The sequence below is a fragment of the Salvelinus alpinus genome, chromosome 9 (assembly GCF_045679555.1).
Source record: "Salvelinus alpinus chromosome 9, SLU_Salpinus.1, whole genome shotgun sequence".
In the NCBI taxonomy this organism is placed as follows: domain Eukaryota; kingdom Metazoa; phylum Chordata; class Actinopteri; order Salmoniformes; family Salmonidae; genus Salvelinus; species Salvelinus alpinus.
The window spans coordinates 79797699-79817491 of NC_092094.1; the positions used below are offsets into that span (position 1 = coordinate 79797699).

The 19793-nt window shown below is 40.7% G+C and overlaps 1 protein-coding gene across 3 annotated transcripts in view; it reads left to right on the forward strand.

Moving 5' to 3' along the window:
• The first annotated feature begins 5699 nt into the window (after positions 1 to 5699).
• The window catches only part of LOC139530699 (ral GTPase-activating protein subunit alpha-2-like), a 198571-nt gene continuing 184477 nt past the window's right edge, over positions 5700 to 19793 (forward strand). For all 3 annotated transcript variants that reach the window (XM_071327329.1, XM_071327330.1, XM_071327331.1), the window contains exon 1: positions 5700 to 6041. In XM_071327329.1, coding sequence (XP_071183430.1) covers positions 5936 to 6041 — 106 coding nt within the window. In that variant the 5' untranslated portion in view covers positions 5700 to 5935. The remainder of the gene's footprint in view (positions 6042 to 19793) is intronic.

A 19793-nucleotide genomic window follows, 5' to 3' on the forward strand; every position in this document is an offset into this window, starting at 1 on the left:
TGCTAAAACAGACTGTAGGTCTCAGTGGTGTGTATTCCTGCTAAAACAGACTGTAGGTCTCAGTGGTGTGTATTCCTGCTAAAACAGACTGTAGGTCTTAGTGGTGTGTATACCTGCTAAAACAGACTGTAGGTCTCAGTGGTGTGTATTCCTGCTGAAACAGACTGTAGGTCTTAGTGGCATGTATTCCTGCTAAAACAGACTGTAGGTCTTAGTGGCGTGTATTCCTGCTGAAACAGTCTGTAGGTCTCAGTGGTGTGTATTCCTGCTAAAACATACTGTAGGTCTCAGTGGTGTGTATTCCTGCTAAAACAGTCTGCAGGTCTCAGTGGTGTGTATTCCTGCTAAAACAGACTGTAGGTCTCAGTGGTGTGTATTCCTGCTAAAACAGACTGTAGGTCTCAGTGGTGTGTATTCCTGCTAAAACAGACTGTAGGTCTCAGTGGTGTGTATTCCTGCTAAAACAGACTGTAGGTCTCAGTGGTGTGTATTCCTGCTAAAACAGACTGTAGGTCTCAGTGGCGTGTATTCCTGCTAAAACAGACTGTAGGTCTCAGTGGCGTGTATTCCTGCTGAAACAGACTGTAGGTCTTAGTGGCATGTATTCCTGCTAAAACAGACTGTAGGTCTCAGTGGCGTGTATACCTGCTAAAACAGACTGTAGGTCTCAGTGGTGTGTATTCCTGCTAAAACAGACTGTAGGTCTCAGTGGCGTGTATTCCTGCTGAAACAGACTGTAGGTCTTAGTGGCATGTATTCCTGCTAAAACAGACTGTAGGTCTCAGTGGTGTGTATACCTGCTAAAACAGACTGTAGGTCTCAGTGGTGTGTATTCCTGCTAAAACAGACTGTAGGTCTCAGTGGCGTGTATTCCTGCTAAAACAGACTGTAGGTCTCAGTGGTGTGTATTCCTGCTAAAACAGACTGTAGGTCTCAGTGGCGTGTATTCCTGCTGAAACAGACTGTAGGTCTTAGTGGCATGTATTCCTGCTAAAACAGACTGTAGGTCTCAGTGGTGTGTATACCTGCTAAAACAGACTGTAGGTCTCAGTGGTGTGTATTCCTGCTAAAACAGACTGTAGGTCTCAGTGGCGTGTATTCCTGCTAAAACAGACTGTAGGTCTCAGTGGCGTGTATACCTGCTAAAACAGTCTGTAGGTCTCAGTGGCGTGTATTCCTGCTAAAACATACTGTAGGTCTCAGTGGCGTGTATACCTGCTAAAACAGACTGTAGGTCTCAGTGGTGTGTATTCCTGCTAAAACAGACTGTAGGTCTTAGTGGCATGTATTCCTGCTAAAACAGACTGTAGGTCTTAGTGGCGTGTATTCCTGCTGAAACAGTCTGTAGGTCTCAGTGGTGTGTATTCCTGCTAAAACATACTGTAGGTCTCAGTGGTGTGTATTCCTGCTAAAACAGTCTGCAGGTCTCAGTGGCGTGTATTCCTGCTAAAACAGACTGTAGGTCTCAGTGGTGTGTATTCCTGCTAAAACAGACTGTAGGTCTCAGTGGTGTGTATTCCTGCTAAAACAGTCTGCAGGTCTCAGTGGTGTGTATTCCTGCTAAAACAGACTGTAGGTCTCAGTGGTGTGTATTCCTGCTAAAACAGACTGTAGGTCTCAGTGGTGTGTATTCCTGCTAAAACATACTGTAGGTCTCAGTGGTGTGTATTCCTGCTAAAACAGTCTGTAGGTCTCAGTGGCGGGTATACCTGCTAAAACAGTCTGTAGGTCTCAGTGGTGTGTATTCCTGCTAAAACAGACTGTAGGTCTCAGTGGTGTGTATTCCTGCTAAAACAGACTGTAGGTCTTAGTGGCATGTATACCTGCTAAAACAGACTGTAGGTCTCAGTGGTGTGTATTCCTGCTAAAACAGACTGTAGGTCTCAGTGGCGGGTATACCTGCTAAAACAGACTGTAGGTCTCAGTGGTGTGTATTCCTGCTAAAACATACTGTAGGTCTCAGTGGTGTGTATTCCTGCTAAAACAGACTGTAGGTCTCAGTGGCGTGTATTCCTGCTAAAACAGACTGTAGGTCTCAGTGGCGGGTATACCTGCTAAAACAGACTGTAGGTCTCAGTGGTGTGTATTCCTGCTAAAACATACTGTAGGTCTCAGTGGTGTGTATTCCTGCTAAAACAGACTGTAGGTCTCAGTGGCGTGTATACCTGCTAAAACATACTGTAGGTCTCAGTGGTGTGTATTCCTGCTAAAACAGACTGTAGATCTCAGTGGTGTGTATTCCTGCTAAAACAGACTGTAGGTCTCAGTGGTGTGTATTCCTGCTAAAACAGACTGTAGATCTCAGTGGTGTGTATTCCTGCTAAAACAGACTGTAGGTCTCAGTGGTGTGTATTCCTGCTAAAACATACTGTAGGTCTCAGTGGCGGGTATACCTGCTAAAACAGACTGTAGGTCTCAGTGGTGTGTATTCCTGCTAAAACATACTGTAGGTCTCAGTGGTGTGTATTCCTGCTAAAACAGACTGTAGGTCTCAGTGGCGTGTATTCCTGCTAAAACAGACTGTAGGTCTCAGTGGTGTGTATTCCTGCTAAAACAGACTGTAGGTCTCAGTGGTGTGTATTCCTGCTAAAACATACTGTAGGTCTCAGTGGTGTGTATTCCTGCTAAAACAGTCTGTAGGTCTCAGTGGTGTGTATTCCTGCTAAAACAGACTGTAGGTCTCAGTGGTGTGTATTTCTGCTAAAACAGACTGTAGGTCTCAGTGGCGTGTATACCTGCTAAAACAGTCTGTAGGTCTCAGTGGTGTGTATTCCTGCTAAAACAGACTGTAGGTCTCAGTGGTGTGTATTCCTGCTAAAACAGACTGTAGGTCTCAGTGGTGTGTATTCCTGCTAAAACATACTGTAGGTCTCAGTGGCGTGTATACCTGCTAAAACAGACTGTAGGTCTCAGTGGTGTGTATTCCTGCTAAAACATACTGTAGGTCTCAGTGGTGTGTATTCCTGCTAAAACAGTCTGTAGGTCTCAGTGGTGTGTATTCCTGCTAAAACAGACTGTAGGTCTCAGTGGTGTGTATTCCTGCTAAAACAGACTGTAGGTCTCAGTGGCGTGTATACCTGCTAAAACAGTCTGTAGGTCTCAGTGGCGTGTATACCTGCTAAAACAGACTGTAGGTCTCAGTGGCGTGTATACCTGCTAAAACAGACTGTAGGTCTCAGTGGCGTGTATTCCTGCTAAAACAGACTGTAGGTCTCAGTGGCGTGTATACCTGCTAAAACAGTCTGTAGGTCTCAGTGGCGTGTATTCCTGCTAAAACAGACTGTAGGTCTCAGTGGCGTGTATACCTGCTAAAACAGTCTGTAGGTCTCAGTGGCATGTATACCTGCTAAAACAGACTGTAGGTCTCAGTGGTGTGTATTCCTGCTAAAACAGTCTGTAGGTCTCAGTGGCGTGTATACCTGCTAAAACAGACTGTAGGTCTCAGTGGTGTGTATTCCTGCTAAAACATACTGTAGGTCTCAGTGGCGTGTATTCCTGCTAAAACAGTCTGTAGGTCTCAGTGGCGTGTATACCTGCTAAAACAGACTGTAGGTCTCAGTGGTGTGTATTCCTGCTAAAACATACTGTAGGTCTCAGTGGTGTGTATTCCTGCTAAAACAGACTGTAGGTCTCAGTGGTGTGTATTCCTGCTAAAACAGACTGTAGGTCTCAGTGGCGGGTATACCTGCTAAAACAGACTGTAGGTCTCAGTGGCGTGTATACCTGCTAAAACAGACTGTAGGTCTCAGTGGTGTGTATTCCTGCTAAAACAGACAGTAGGTCTCAGTGGCGTGTATACCTGCTAAAACAGACTGTAGGTCTTAGTGGCATGTATTCACGCTAAAAAATACACAAAAAAACAAAACAAATAACACTAAGTAATTTATCTTTCATCTGAATGTATCTCACATCAGAAAGGATCCGAGCAAGCGAAACAGCCCCCCTCTGTCTCTCTAAGTGTAGGCCATCTATCTGATACTGTCTGGTTCAAACGAGTAGGACATTGTTTTTTATTTATTTATTGTTTTTTTAACCTTTATTTAACTAAGCAAGTCGGTTAAGAACAAATTCTTATTTACAATGACAGCCTACCTCGGCCAAACCCGGACGACACTGAGCAAATTGTGCACCGCCCTATGGGACTCCCAATCACAACCAGATGTGATACAGCCTGGATTGTGAACCAGGGATTGTAATGACCCCTCTTGCACTGAGATGCAGTGCCTTAGACCGCTGCACCACTCGGGAGCCCCAATGTTACCGTCTCTAGCATTGAATACAAGGGAAGCCAGGGAGCATTTGTCATCCCTTGACAAACTTTTTTCCTGGCGGGGAAACAAGTGTCAAGGGAAGCCAGCTTGGATTTGGCGTCTCTCTTATCAAATCGCTTTGAGAGCATACATCACTAATACACAGAAACAACTTGAATTGTTGCATCTCTTTGTGTTGTTATCCTCTGGTGGATAGCTAGCTAGTTAGCTAAATTAGCCATGGATGGAGATAGGGATTTGCATTTCTCCATACTGGTCAATGATTATAATGGCGATTCTGATCTGACCATTAATGAAATCATTGTTTTTCCCCTGGCCTGAGAGGATGGAAGTATGTCGCTATGTAGAAAGCCAATGTTAACTAGCTAACGTTGGCCATGAATGGAAGTTAGGCTAGTGAGCAAGCATTTTAGCCAGTTAGCCTAGAACAACAAAAAATAAAAGCGTGTACTGTATGACAGAGTGATAGACTGTTTCATCAATATGAAAGAGAGGAGGATGGCATTCACATTTCTCTGCAAGTAGAGTGAGTCAACATGTTTTTTTTTACTTACACCAACTCATGCACACACATGCAAACAAAAATCAGAACCATGGACAGCCACATCATATTAAGTTTATGTTGATTGGACTAAATTGTTTATGGTACATTTTAGTTGTCACTGTATTAGACTAAGCAGAGGTGATTTGATGTTGAAATGTTGAAGTTAAAATGGTGCTGGAATAGTGGAGGCAGCTCCTGTTTTCTTTGCGACTTGTGTTAACTCGCTGTGGTTCTAAATCAATAGTTGTTTAGTGGTCCAAAAATGTCGTAAACATTACCTTGCTTGACCATGCTGGAGGTCATGTACCTGTCTGTTACATGCCATATGCGTCATAGACTTAATCGGACAAAGGTTGCTATCCGGTTTTGTGATAAAATAAAAGTGTGGTTGAATTTATTTTTCCACTGTCTTCTTGTTGTCTCTGCCTTTAGGCCTATATATCACGGTCACAATTAATAGCAAACAACGCACCACTACTGGTAGGTATGTCTGCTGCCTTGTCGTTGTCATAGCCTAAATGTCAATCATCAAACGAGGGGGCCAATGCAAGTGTGGAATAAATCAACTTTAGTACATGCTGTCAAAATGCAGCATTCTGCAATAGGGACGGGAGTAACAGCAACCTAATTTTGTTGACAACATTGGACATAAAACAGCGCTACCATGCTGCTATTTTTACAGTTTAATAAACTCAGCGGAGAACGTTCTCTCGCTCCAAAGTTAACGCACTGACTTATTAGAAAAAGCAGTACTTTTCAATGCGTGAGATATAAGAGGTGTGGTGTGTGAGAAGAGGGTCAAATACGTGTTTCACGGCCAATGGGTGAGAGTTGGTAGCTCTCAAAAACAGTGGCAATATTAAGTTTGTGTGAAATTGTAAACATGGGGCAAGCGCTTGAGCACTTGCTGGCTACGTACTACAGGGGGCGTGGCCACGTTACGAACTGCGCTTCCGTGTTTACACACCCACGAAAAAGGAGGGGACTAGCAGCGCAAAGTATGCTCGCGGAGCAAGCATAGAGCGGTGGTGAGGAAAGTGACGGTGTCACAGCATAGGCTCACTATATGGTAAAGAAGAGGTAACTTATTCTAGGTTTCAAAATTGCGTTTTACAGCGGAATGTTCACTCGAAGGGGCCATGGAGACGTCAAGAAATCTACACAGAAAGTTCTGGACCCAAAGAAGGATGTATTGACCCGACTGAAGCACCTCCGGTCACTGTTAGGTGAGTGACATGTCATCGAGCTTTGATGCAGCACCAGTGACTCGCTCGATTATTGATGGTGCCTGCCTCCTAGTAAGCTAGCTAGCTAACCTTTGTGTCCAATGTTTTTTTTACCACGTCGAATATATGGGGCATCATGCTAACCTATATGATAAACGTGGAGCTGGCTAACGTTAGCTAGCTAAGCCAAGCCATCCTTTGTGGTTAGCGCGTCTGTCTAACGTTCGTTTGCAAGCCACCAGTAGTGTCATTGTAGAACGGTTAGCCAGAGCTAGCTGATTAGCATGCCAGTCAGCAGCAGGCAGGTTACAAAAACCTAGCTTTGTGCTAACAAGGTGCTTCGCTTCACGTCCTAGGTACTAACTAGATGGACAGTTTTGTTTGCAAGTTGGCTGCTTGCTTACTAGCTATCAACCTCTAGTCCCTCAACGAGTTGTTAACTAACATAGTAGCTGGCACTGTCTAGCTTGCTAAACTCAATGAAATGTATATTGCTAGGCTAGCTAGCATTAACAAAAGAGCCATTCAGTAACGTTAGCCAACATTTGGAGATGACATCTGAACAGAATGCACATGACACTTTGTTGAAACATGTAACTAGGTAGCTAGTTTGCTAGTCCCACAAATTAAATTAGCCTTTGGGTGTACTTTCAATTTCTTACCTAGCCAGTTAGCTACATATTCAGATAGTATTGCATAATTCATAGGTGGTTGTCACATGACATGGCTACCTATTCTTATTGAATGCCATTTATTTTGTCCTGATGCAGACAGTAGGAAATTATCGGAATAGCCAGCCTAACAATTAGGTACGTTTTTTTTCTATTAGCTGCAAATAAAGTATCTTATCATTTGTCTGTTTGAGACATTAGTCTATATATCAAAAACAAAGTGAAAATATAGGTATTGAATAGAAGAAGCCTATTCAATAGGCAGGCATACCTATCTTTCCCCGGGTATGGTTATCAGAGAAAGGATGTGGGGGTGTGTGACAGTTGACTGTAGTTCTGCTAGTTTGTTCTCCTTGGGGAAATGAACCACTGTTTCAGTTTATTTTTGTGGAATTTATCTTACCAGGCTTTGTGTTTAAATTTGTTTAAGTCTATCTCACTATCAGTTCCTACCTAGAGTTTCAATGGTCAATATTGTTTCTCTCACTCATCTTATGCAAAAATTCAGAAGACTGCAAGGACAAGAAAATACATTTGTACAAATTGCAGATATGTTTGGAATGACAGATTGTGGATCTAACTCTTTTTAATTGGATATACAGTCAGGTCCATCATTTTTGGCACCCGTAATAAAGATGAACAAAAAATACTGTAATTATACTGAGCTATATTGTATGCAACAAAACAAAGGGACATTTATTTTATACTACAATTGCTTAGAGAAATATTTTGTTTAACAAGTAATACAAAAAAATCTCAAGATACTGGTCAAAATGATTGGCACCCCTTTTTATCCAATGTTTTATGAGATTGGAGAACATTTTAGACCATTCCTCCATACAGAATCTTTCCAGTTCCTTGATATCCTTTGTCTGCTCTTATGGATTGCCCTCTTCAATTCACACCACACGTTTTCAATGTGGTTCAAGTCTGGAGACTAACATCAAAGATCCACCACCATATTTTACTGTAGGTATGATATACTTTTCTGCATATGTTTCTGTTTTTCAATGCCAAACCTACCACTGGTGTCTGTGGCCAAAGTACTCTGTCTGACCATAGTACCGGCATGAAAATAGAGCTCTTTGGCCACGCACACCAGTAGTAGCCCCAACGTGTTCTCCAACCTCATAAAACATCTTTATAAAAAGGCTCAGTGTTGTTATCCTCACAAGGGGAGAGTGCTAGAGTATTGAACACAGGGGCCAAAATTATTGGCACCCCTATCTTTTAGATTTTTTTTCATCACTTAAAATAATATAATAGCAATTTATTTGGAGCATACAATATCTTTATCAAAGGTGCCAATAATTGTGGACCTGACTGTAAATTGAGGACATATAGACGCCTCATTATATTACACTCTTTCACATTGAATGCTGTTAAAAAAAGTATCTTCTCCATTTATTTGCAGATGGGACTCTTCTAAAGAAAGTCCTGTTTGTTAACCTAGGGTCTACCTTTGAACAGGAAGCGTCATTCTGTGTTGTAGGCCTAGGTTATATGCATACTGTAAGGTCATTTAGCCTAATTTCCCTCTGCATCAGTATCATTCCATGCCAAACAACCAGAAATATTGCCAGACTCTCACTCTCTTCGTGTAGTGTCATTTATAAAGCTCATTGTGGAGCGGTGTGCTAGTTGGACCATTTTAATTGACTCCCCTTGCCTGAGTCCATCTTTTAACAGGCTCGCTGACCTGTAGAACACCTGTATCTGGGACTGGCCCCCTGTCAGGCACTACCTATCAACCACTTTACACTGTGTCTGTGTACAAATCTCCATCTCAAAAAAGTGCTGAACTAGCGCAAAGGTGGTTAATATGTCAAAAGTCTAGCCTATCAGGGTACTTTCCTGCTGACGCTGCACATTCAATGTCAAGACTTGTACGGTCAAGATAGAGGTCAACAGTGGTCCAAGGGAGTCTGTTACTTCCCTACGTTTTTTCTTGTCCTCATGTGTGGGCAAAGATAAGGCAGGTCTGTTTGTGCAGCAGCTGATAGCTGGGCCTCCATATTGATGTCCGTTGGCCACCCTCCTCCCTCCTGCAGTCAGTGTTTTCAACAAAGAAGGATTTCCTCCTGGTCTGGTGCTGGCTGGTTCCTGTGTGGACAGGAAGTGGGGATGAGTGATGGGGTGCTGGACACAGCAGGGAGTCTAGGGGGAACGTTGACCTCTTTTAAATAAAAATGATTGTGCTGTTATGTCATGGTGAAAGCTTACAAAGCTATATGGTTTTTATTGTCGTGTTCAAAAGGCATATTTTGACGAGAACTTGGACAGATTTTACACACACTGACCAAAGAACACAGACAAATGCCACTCCCTCCATTCTTACAGTAATATAAAATATGCCACTTCTGATGTTTTTGATATCAAGATTGGAATTATATTAAAGGTCCATCTAAATGTCAGGGACATCCTGAAACCAGTGAGAATCTGGACTCTGTCCCTGGTGCCCCTATCCATGTTGATTCAGCTTGACCAGTGTTTTCCACAAGCACATGGAGTAGCCAGCCAAATAGAAAAAGGAGCCTGCTGGGGGTTCAGAGCTTGTTTGGTAAAAACTTCTTGATTTTGGGGTGGCCTCTGGTGCCTCTGGTACTTTCTACTACTTTTATTCCATCTGAAATACACAGTGAAATGATTGAATACTTCATTGAGTTTACCTCCCAGAGTTGATTTTTTTGTTGTGGTATTGTGTACAATTTGAATTACAGGAAATTTATGAATTCAGTGTATGCCTATTTTTTTGGGGGGGGATATCGTCTAGGACTATTTTCTAAGTAAGAGTCCTATCAACCTTTTTTAACATTTAACCTTGTCTTTTCTTGAGATTTTAAAGTATTTTACTGCAATATATGACTTTTCCTGCAAGATATGAAAACAGAAGAATTAAGTAAAATAGCCCAAATTAGCCCAAATTATCTTGAAATTGTGTGATGGCCACTTTTTCAAATGGAAAAATGGGTCTTGAAAATAAACAGAACAGATGCTCAGTTAAGTTCTGGGTCCATACGTGTTAATAACCTCTTGAAGCTAGAGGGCAGTATTTTTATGTTTGGAAAAATAACGTTCCCAATGTAAGCTGCCTATTTCTCAGGCCCAGATGCTAGAATATGCATATAATTGACAGATTAGGATAGAAAACACTCTAAAGTTTCCAAAACTGTCAACATATTGTTTGTGAGTATAACAGAACTGATTTTTGCAGCCGAAAACCTGAAGAAATCCAACCCGGAAGTGCCTCTTATTTTGAAAAATCCCTGTTCCATTGCCTGCCTTTCCTCCATTGAAGGGATATCAACCAGATTCCTTTTCCTATGTCTTCCACAGGGTCTGAACAGTCTTTAGACATAGTTTCAAGCTTTTATTCTGAAAAATGAGCGAGATTTATCAAATCGCGTCAGTGGATAGCCAGATGTCCTTCGATTAGTTCATGCGCGCGAAAGTGGTAGCTCAACATTTTCTTTCTCTCTTGTATTGAATAGTTTACCGTACGGTTGAAATGTTATCAATTATTTATGTTAAAAACAACCCGAGGATTGATTATAAAAAACGTTTGACATGTTTCTACGAACTTTACGGATATTATTTGGAATTTTCGTCTTCCCTTCATGACCTGCCTGAGCCTGTCGATTACTAAACATAACGCGCAAAAAAAATTGAGGTTTTTGGATATAAAAAATAATCTTTATTGAACAAAAGGAACATTTATTGTGTAACTGGGAGTCTCGTGAGTGCAAACATCCGAAGATCATCAAAGGTAAGCGATTCATTTTATTGCTGTTTTGACTTTCGTGACCAATCTACATTGCTGCTAGGTGTTTGTAATGTTTTGTCTAGTGATCGATAAACTCACACAAACGCTTGGATTGCTTTCGCTGTAAAGCATATTTTCAAAATCTGGCACGACAGGTGGATTAACTTCTCTAGGGTAGGGGGCAGCATTTGGAATTTTGGATGAAATGCATACCCAAATTAAACTGCCTGCTTCTCGGGCCCAGAAGATATGATATGCATATAACTGGTCGATTGGATAGAAAACACTCTAAAGTTTCCAAAACTGTTCAAATGGTGTCTGTGAGTATAACAGAACTGATTTGGCAGGTGAAAACCTGAGAGAAATCCATTCAGGAAGTAGTTATTGTCCGGTTGAAATATTATCGATTATTTTGGCTAAAAACAACCTGAGGGTTGAATATAAACATCATTTGACATGACATGTTTCTATGAACTTTACGGATACAATTTGGATTTTTTTGTCTTCCTGTTTTGACTGTGGATTACTGAAGAAAACGCGCAAACAAAACTATGGTTTTTGGATATAAAGAGACTTTATCGAACAAAAGGAACATTTATTGAGTAAATTAATGTCTGCTGAGTGCAACCATATGAAGATCATCAAAGGTATGGAATAAATTTTATCTCTATTTCTGACTTGTGTAACTGTTCTAGTTGGCTGGTTACTGTTTGTAATGATTTGACTAGTGGGCTATGTTCTCAAATAATCGTAAGGTATGCTTTCGCCGTAAAGCATTTTTTAAATCTGACACCGTGGTTGGATTCACAAGAAGTTAATCTTTAAACCTATGTGAAATATGTTTTGTTTTCAGAATTTTTATAATGAGTATTTCTGTATTTGAATTTGGCGCCCAGCAGTTTCACTGGCTGTTGAAGAGGTGGGGCGCTAACGTCTCACGTACCCAAGAGAGGTTAACAACAAGCCAAGCTGTGTTTTGGTATATTGCACTTGTGATTTCATGAAATGTAAATATTTTTAGTAATTTTTTAATTTATTTGCCGCTCTGAAATTCAGCGGATGTTTATGAAAATGATCCCGCTAAAGGGATCTGTGCGCCAAGAGGTTTAAGAGGGAGAACAATATCAGTTAAATTAGTGAAAGAATTTGCAATTCTCTTTGTGAATTGCAGTATGTAATTTATTCGAGAGAATAAAAAATCTTGTTTAACAACTGACCCGCAGATTTCTTCTTTAAGAGTCTGTTGACTTCCACAGGCTTCAAGATTCTTCTTAAGAGGCATTTTCTCAGCTATCTGCAATACAGGTATGATTAAAGAATGACGCAGGTGTTAAACATGGGTTTTGCTACACAGAAAGTTGCAGTTAATTACTCCATTGTCAACACTTTGATTAAATCAGTAGATCTATATCAACATCTTTGAAAATACCATACAAATATCGTAGCTTTTAAAACATTTCAATCTGTTTTCTTTTATCATATTTTGGACCAGAGTAAGGCATTCTCGCCACAAGCCTACCTATTGTTCCTGCAGTGAGGAGGATTCACAATCTTCATTGAATGTTTTTAGAATTTCTGCAGATAATTTCCAAAAAGCCTACCAGTATGTAAATTAGGGAGCCAAAACATCAGCTCTCTTACCAATGCGATTCGGTAGGCTGCTGATGAGTCACTCACTCAAACGTCACTGTCTGGCTAGTCCTGATGGACTTTAAAATACAAACAAAATATATTGAAAATACAAACGAGATCTTTAGTTCACTTGTCCCGTTTCGATACCATTGACATGTAACTACTGTCATGACTCTCCTGTGAGGATAGGAATGATCAAGTTAGTGGGTCCGCTCTACAGCGCCCTCTTTCTCCCGCGGAGGGGGAGAGGGGTGAAGTCGGCCATTTTATGACGGTCGTAAATACCTTGTAGAAACTCTGCCTTTGGGCTTTGCAGGAGGAGGGGAAAAATCTCTTTGTTACAAGGCGATTCCTCTCGCCAAAACAGTAACATCAAATGGTTGAATAATGAAACAATATTTCTGTAATCCAAACCGTTGGAATGGTCCGTGGGTACTGAAAGAACAATTATGTCAGAACAGTTGTTGTTTTGGGATCTCATTAAGGACGGTATGAGAACAACTCTATCTCTGAATGTGTATATTTCCCAGTTATCAGATTTACAAATGTTGTGGAACTTATACAATTAAATATGAAACAATTTGTGAGAAGATGAAATGTGATGTTAGCCTTGTAAATGAGAATTGTTTTTCATATTAACATTTTAACCAGTCAGTGGCCACACCCATGGGAGCACAGACATTATGTCGGCGTAATTCATAATACCGATTATTTAAAATTTTAGCTGCCTTTTATGCATTCTAGTAGTTAAATATTTAACACACAAACATGGACGCAGCGGTCTAAGGCACTGCATCTCAGTGCAAGAGGCATCACTACAGTCCCTGGTTTGAATCCAGGCTCTATCACACCCGGCCATGATTGGGAGTCCCATAGGGCGGCGCACAATTGGCCCAGCGTTGTCCGGGTTTGGCTGGGGTAGGCCATTATTGTAAATAAAATGTTGTTCTTAACTCACTTGCGTAGTTAAATACAGGTGACACACACACACCACACTGACCAAAATATATTTTGTAAGCATTTATGTATGTCCCCATTACCAGTAAAACATAATCAAAACCTATTAACCCCAAGAAGTTAACGACCGTTCCACAGCTGCATGTTCATCAACTTCTTATGGCTGCAATCCCGGTAACGGGATGATATGACAACAGCCAGTGAAAGTGCAGGGCGCCAAATTCAAAACAACAGAAATCTCATAATTAAAATTCCTCAGACATACATGTTTCTTATACAGTACCATTTTAAAAGTAATCTTGTTGTTAATCCCACCAAAGTGTCAGATTTCAAATATGCTTTTCAGCAAAAGCACTACAAATGATTGTTAGGTCACACCAAACCACAATAAGCACAGCCATTTTTCCAGCGAAAGATAGCAGTCACAAAAAGCAGAAATATAGCTAAAATTAATCACTAACCTTTGATGATCTTCATCAGATGACATTCATAGGACTTCATGTTACACAATAAATGCATGTTTTGTTTAATAAAGTTCATATTTATATAAAAAAAATCAGTTTACATTGGCGCGTTACATTCACTAGTTCCAAAAACATCCAGTGATGGTGCATAGCCACATCGTTTCAACAGAAATACTCATCATAAATGTAGATGATAATACAAGTTATACACATGGAATTATAGATATACCTCTCCTTAATGCAACCGCTGTGTCAGATTTCAAAAAAACTTTACGGAAAAAGCAAACCATGCTATAATCTGAGACGGAGCTCAGAACAAGAGTCAAATTAGCCGCCATGTTGGAGTCAACAGAAACCAGAAATTACATGATAAATATTCCCTTACCTTTGATCTTCATCAGAATGCACTCCCAGGAATCCCAGGTCCACAAATGCTTGATTTGTTTGATAATGTCTGTTATTTATTTCCAATTAGCTACTTTGGTTAGCGCGTTTGGTAAACAATTCCAAAGTCACAAAGCGCATTCACTAAAACGTGACAATGTCAAAAAGTTCCGTAACAGTCAGTAGAAACATGTCAAACGATGTATTGAATCAATCTTTAGAATGTTGTTCAAATCTTGAATAACGTTCCAACCGGAGAATTACATTGACTTCAGATGAGCGATGGAACGGAGCTGCCTCTAATGTGAAGGCGCATAGTGAAAGAATGTTCACCTCATGGCAGTGGTGACTCATTCCTGTCTCCTTCGGCCCCCCTTCACAGTAGAGTGATCAGACAAAGTTCTACAGACTGTTGCCATCTAGTGGAAGCCGTAGGAAGTGAATACTCATTCATATCTCGCTGTGATTTCAATGGGATCTTGGTTTTTGCCTGCCATATGAGTTCTGTTATACTCACAGACATAATTCAAACAGTTTTAGAAACTTCAGAGTGTTTTCTATCCGATACTAATAATACTATGCATATATTAGTAACTGGGACTGAGGAGCAGCAGGCCTTTTACTTTGGGCACCTTTCATCCAAGCTACTCAATACTGCCCCTGCAGCCATAAGAAGTTCATTGTTTATGGTTCATTGAACAAGCATGGGAAACAGTGTTTAAACCTTTTACAATGAAGATCTGTGATTTTTACGAATTATCTTTGAAAGACAGGGTCCTGAAAAAGGGACGCTTCTTTTTTTGCTGAGTTTAGGTTGCGGTCGAACAAATGCGGTCGAGGTCGAACAAATTATGCTTTATTACCAACGCATTATTGTAAACACATTGTTCGTGGCCTGTGTTTGCTGACTTTTTTGTACAGCTTTGACAGTGCTACTGTATCTTTTTTGACACTCAAAAACCCAAACGGCGTTCCATAGTATGTATGTCGTGAAGCTAATAGCAGTGCCGCTATTACTGTGTAATTCCGGTAGGGCAACATCTTAAAAATAGTGCACTTGGTCGTGTGTACCGGTGCTCGACTAGTCAGCAAAAGCCAACATTACCCACAACGGGTAACGGTTGTTTGTCAAGGACAATGAATTCCATTATCTTGGCTTTAATGGATATCGCCTTTGAGTTGTCTCGCGGAAATTTTGTTACTCTTTCAAATGACTGCTCAACTTGTTGACTGCTCGATCCACACAGCAGACATTGTGGGCTAGTTTAGTATAATGCTGTGTTGCACGTATAGCGCAAAATTTTACGTGGCGTCATGAAATTCAAAAATACTCAATTCAAATATTTAACATATTTGAAAATATATGTGATATACATTAAAATAAAGCTTAACTTCTTCTTAATCCAGCCGCTGTGTCAGATTTCAAAAAGGCTTTACGGCGAAAGCAAATAATGCGATTACCTGAGGACAGCGCCCCACATACAAAAACATGAAAAATCATATTTCAACCAGTCAGGTGCGACACAAAAGTCAGAAATAGCGATATAAAAAATGCCTTAACTTTGATGATCTTCTTCTGTTGGCACTCCAAAAGGTCCCAGTTACATCACAAATGGTCCTTTTGTTCGATAATGTCCTTCTTTTATAGTCATAAAAACTCTGTTTAGCTGGCGCGCTTCAGTCAATCCACTCAGTTTCCCTCCATCAAAATGCATACAAATTGAATCCCAAACGTTACTAATAAACTTTTCCAAACAAGTCAAACAACGTTTATAATCAAACCTTAGGTATCCTAATACACAAATAAGCGATAAAATTTAAGACGGAGAGTAGTATGTTCATTACTGGAGATAAATAAGAAAGAACGCGCTTTCCTCCACGCGCTTGGAAACACTACAGCCAAAATGGGAGCCACCTAGGAAAACTACAATTTCTGGGTAATTTTTCCAAATACCAGCCTGAAACTCTTTCTAAAGACTGACATCTAGTGAAAGCCCTAAGAACTGCAATTTGGGAGGACTTGGCCTTATTATTAAAATACTAGCCATTGAAAATAGTGGTAAGCTGATTTTTTTTGGGGGGGGGGTTTGTCCCTGGGGTTTCGCCTGCCATATCAGTTCTGTTATACTCAGACATTATTTTAACAGTTTTAGAAACTTTAGAGTGTTTTCTATCCAAATCTATCAATAATATGCATATCCTAGCTTCTGGGCCTGAGTAACAGGCAGTTTACTTTGGGCACACTTTTCATCCAGATGTGAAAATACTGCCCCCTACCCCAGAGAGGTTAAACCTTGAAATCAGCCCTTGCCTGAACAGGATGCCAGTGTAGAGGCTAGCACTGGAGTAATATGATCAAATTTTTGGGTTCTAGTCAAGATTCTAGCAGCTGAGTTTAGCACTAACTGAAGCTTATTTAGTGCTTTATCCTGGTAGCTGGAAAGTAGAGCAAAGTTTCAGATTTTTGCAATGTTACGTAGATGGAAAAAGGCTGTCCTTGAAACAGTCTTGATATGTTCGTCAAAAGAGAGATCAGGGTCCAGAGTAACGCCGAGGACCTTCAGTTTTATTTGAGACGACTGTACAACCATCAAGATTAATTGTCAGATTCAACAGAAGATCTTTGTTTCTTGGGACCTAGAACAAGCATCTCTGTTTTGTCTGAGTTTAAAATAAGAATTTGCAGCCATCCACTTCCTTATGTCTCAAACACAGGCTTCCAGCGAGGGCAATTTTGGGGCTTTACCATGTTTCATCGAAATGTACAGCTGTGTGTCATCTGTATAGCGGTGAACGTTAACATTATGTTTCAGAATGACATCACCAAGAGGTAATATATATAGTGAAAACAATAGAGGTCCTAAAACGGAACCTCGAGGAACACAGACATTTACAGTTGATTTGTCAGAGGACAAACCATCCACAGAGACAAACTGATATCTTTTCGACAGATAAGATCTAATCCAGGCCAGAACTTGTCCGTGTAGACCAATTTGGGTTTCCAATCTGATCGATGGTATCAAAAGCAGCACTAAGGTCTAGGAGCACGAGGACAGATGCAGAGTCTCGGTCTGACGCCATTAAAAGGTCATTTACCACCTTCACAAGTGCAGTCTCATTGCTATGATGGGGTCTAAAACCAGAATGAAGCTTTTCGTATACATTGTTTGTCTTCAGGAAGGCAGTGAGATGCTTCGCATCAGCTTTTTCTATTTTTTTTGAGAGGAATGGGAGATTCGCTATAGGCCGATTAGTTTTTTATATTTTGTTGGTCAAGGTTTGGCTTTTTCAAGAGAGGCTTTATTACTGCCACTTTTAGTGAGTTTGGTACACATCCGGTGGATAGAGAGCTGTTTATTATGTTCAACATAGGAGGGCCAAGCACAGGAAGCAGCTCTTTCAGCAGTTTAGTTGGAATAGGGTCTAGTATGCAGCTTGAAGGTTTAGAGGCCGTGATTATTTTCATCATTGTGTCGAGATATAGTACTAAAACACTTGAGTGTCTCCCATGATCCTAGGTCCTGGCAGAGTTGTGCAGACTCAGGACAACTGGGCGTTTGGAGGAATACGCAGATTTATCGTACATCCCTAGTGAATATGTACATTGCAATTATTTTTGAATGAGCGGCCGTTCATGTGCAAATTATTCGCATTTCCGTGAGCATAGTAATCAGCTGTCTGTACAATCGTGGAATTCCTTTGTCTCTCCCTTTCCCTCTCTTTTGAATCCGTAATTTTGTGTAACAAGCCGTCATACTGGTTTAGTCTACTAGGGACTTTTCATTGCATTGTGTAGTAATCGATGTGAAAACTATCCTGTTTGTTTGTTTGTTTGTTATTCTGTGTGGTTAGTTAGTTAGTAAATAAATAAATTAAGCCAATTTCATCATTTATGCTAGGGTTCGTGCAGATATCCAAGAATTCTGCGACATTCAGAATGAGTCTGATATGAGGTAATAAGATTGAATTAATTGACTGACTGACGAAAGAGATGTCTTTAGAGTTTAGTCGGGAGATAGTAACTCGTTAAATAACTTTTCCCGTGGTTCCCCAGATTACTACTTAATTAATTAATTGTGATATGATTAATTTAATCGTGTAATAATTGAACATGGTATGTCATTATTTTATAAAATAACAAACAAACATAATTAAGATAGTCAAGACTTGACACTACGTTGTATTTCGGCATGGCAAGAATATATGAGATCGACTTTATTCAGTCAAGCTTGCTGTTCGCAAATCAATGTACAGGAAGTCGATGCGCCAACACTTTGGGGCATCATATGAAACACGCAAAAGAAAATAACTGAATGTGCCAGAAAACCATAGGCTAAGTTGATTTCGACTCATCGTTACCTCTAGCGGGAGAGGACGCTGCAGCCTTTTTTCTGATTTGCTAATTGAAAAGTAGCCTAGTTAATTTAAGTTGAAAAAGTACACGGCTGAAAATTGCTGTGTAACCTGCTGTGTAGCCAACATTCAGCGCTAGTGGAAAACACTGCTTGACTCAAGTTTGATTTAGGCCCAATATCACAGTATGACATGACAGCATCAGTAGGCTATACCAAGGTCTATGGTCAGGAAATAGTCACGGCCCTAAGACTGCTGTAGCCTACTTGAAGGGGAATTCTGAAGAGAGTCTATTTTCAGTGGAGTTTTTTTTGTTGGTTTTGTGCCCAGTGAGGATATCTGTAATGTTGAGTGTGTGAGCTGCTGCATGTTAATTTGCTGTTCATGCCTGACTAGATCTGCCTGAGGTTGTTAATTACAGGAGCCTGCTAGACCACCTGATCACACATGGCTCTGTGACTGGAGCTATGCATGGCTATTCCTTAATTTGGATCTCTCACACACACACACACACTCACACTCACACTCACACAAGTGTGAGCAAGAGGGAGGGGAAGACAGGATGTTGGCCAGTGTCACTTCTTCCTCTTTCCTCTCCATGCTTTTGTGGTGAGTGATGGTGGGGTCAGGGTCAACTAGGATGGCTGCTGTTAGGAGGTAAAGCTCTGGGGAAACAATCACTGCCACATCGGAAAAAAAGTCAGCAAGGTCCTTTTCTCTGCTGAGACCTTGACATGTGATTTTCAACTTTTCAAAACACACTGGGATAGATACAATCTCGTTTTCTTTCATCCCTGTCCACGGTGTAGCCTACTTTCAATCACTTGCCCATGTTCATTATACCATAGCGTAACGCTGAGATGCTGCTCATGCGTCACAGTTTAAATGCACGTCTTAGCAAGATGCTGCTTTTCATACTGCTTCCGCTGGCTTTCTGTCCGACTCCCGCCCGCTACCGCAGCTTTTCAAACTGCTCCCGCTGGCTTTCTGTCCGACTCCCACCCGCTACAGCAGATATTCATACTGCTCCCGCTGGCTTTCTGTCCGACTCCCGCCTGCTGCCGTAAGAACTGGTCCCGAACCCAACCGCGGTACCACAATGTTATTTTAGGCACACACTACCGGTCAAAAGTTTTAGAACACCTATTCATTCAAGGGTTTTTCTTTATTTTTACAATTTTCTGCATTGTAGAATAATAGTGAAGACATCAAAACTACGAAATAGACATTGGAATCATGTAGTGACCAAAGTGTTAAACAAATCAAAATATACTTGAGATTCTTCAACTTCAGCTTTGCACACTCTTGGCATTGTCTCAACCAGCTTCATGAGGTAGTCACCTGGAATGCATTTCAATTAACAGGTGTGCCTTCTTAATTTGTGGAATTTCTTTCCTTTTTAATGCGTTTGAGCCAATCAGTTGTGTTGTGACGAGGTAGGAGGGTTTCCAGAAGATAACCCTATTTGGTAAAAGACCAAGTTCATATTATGGCAAGAACAGCTCAAATAAGAAAAGAGAAAAACATT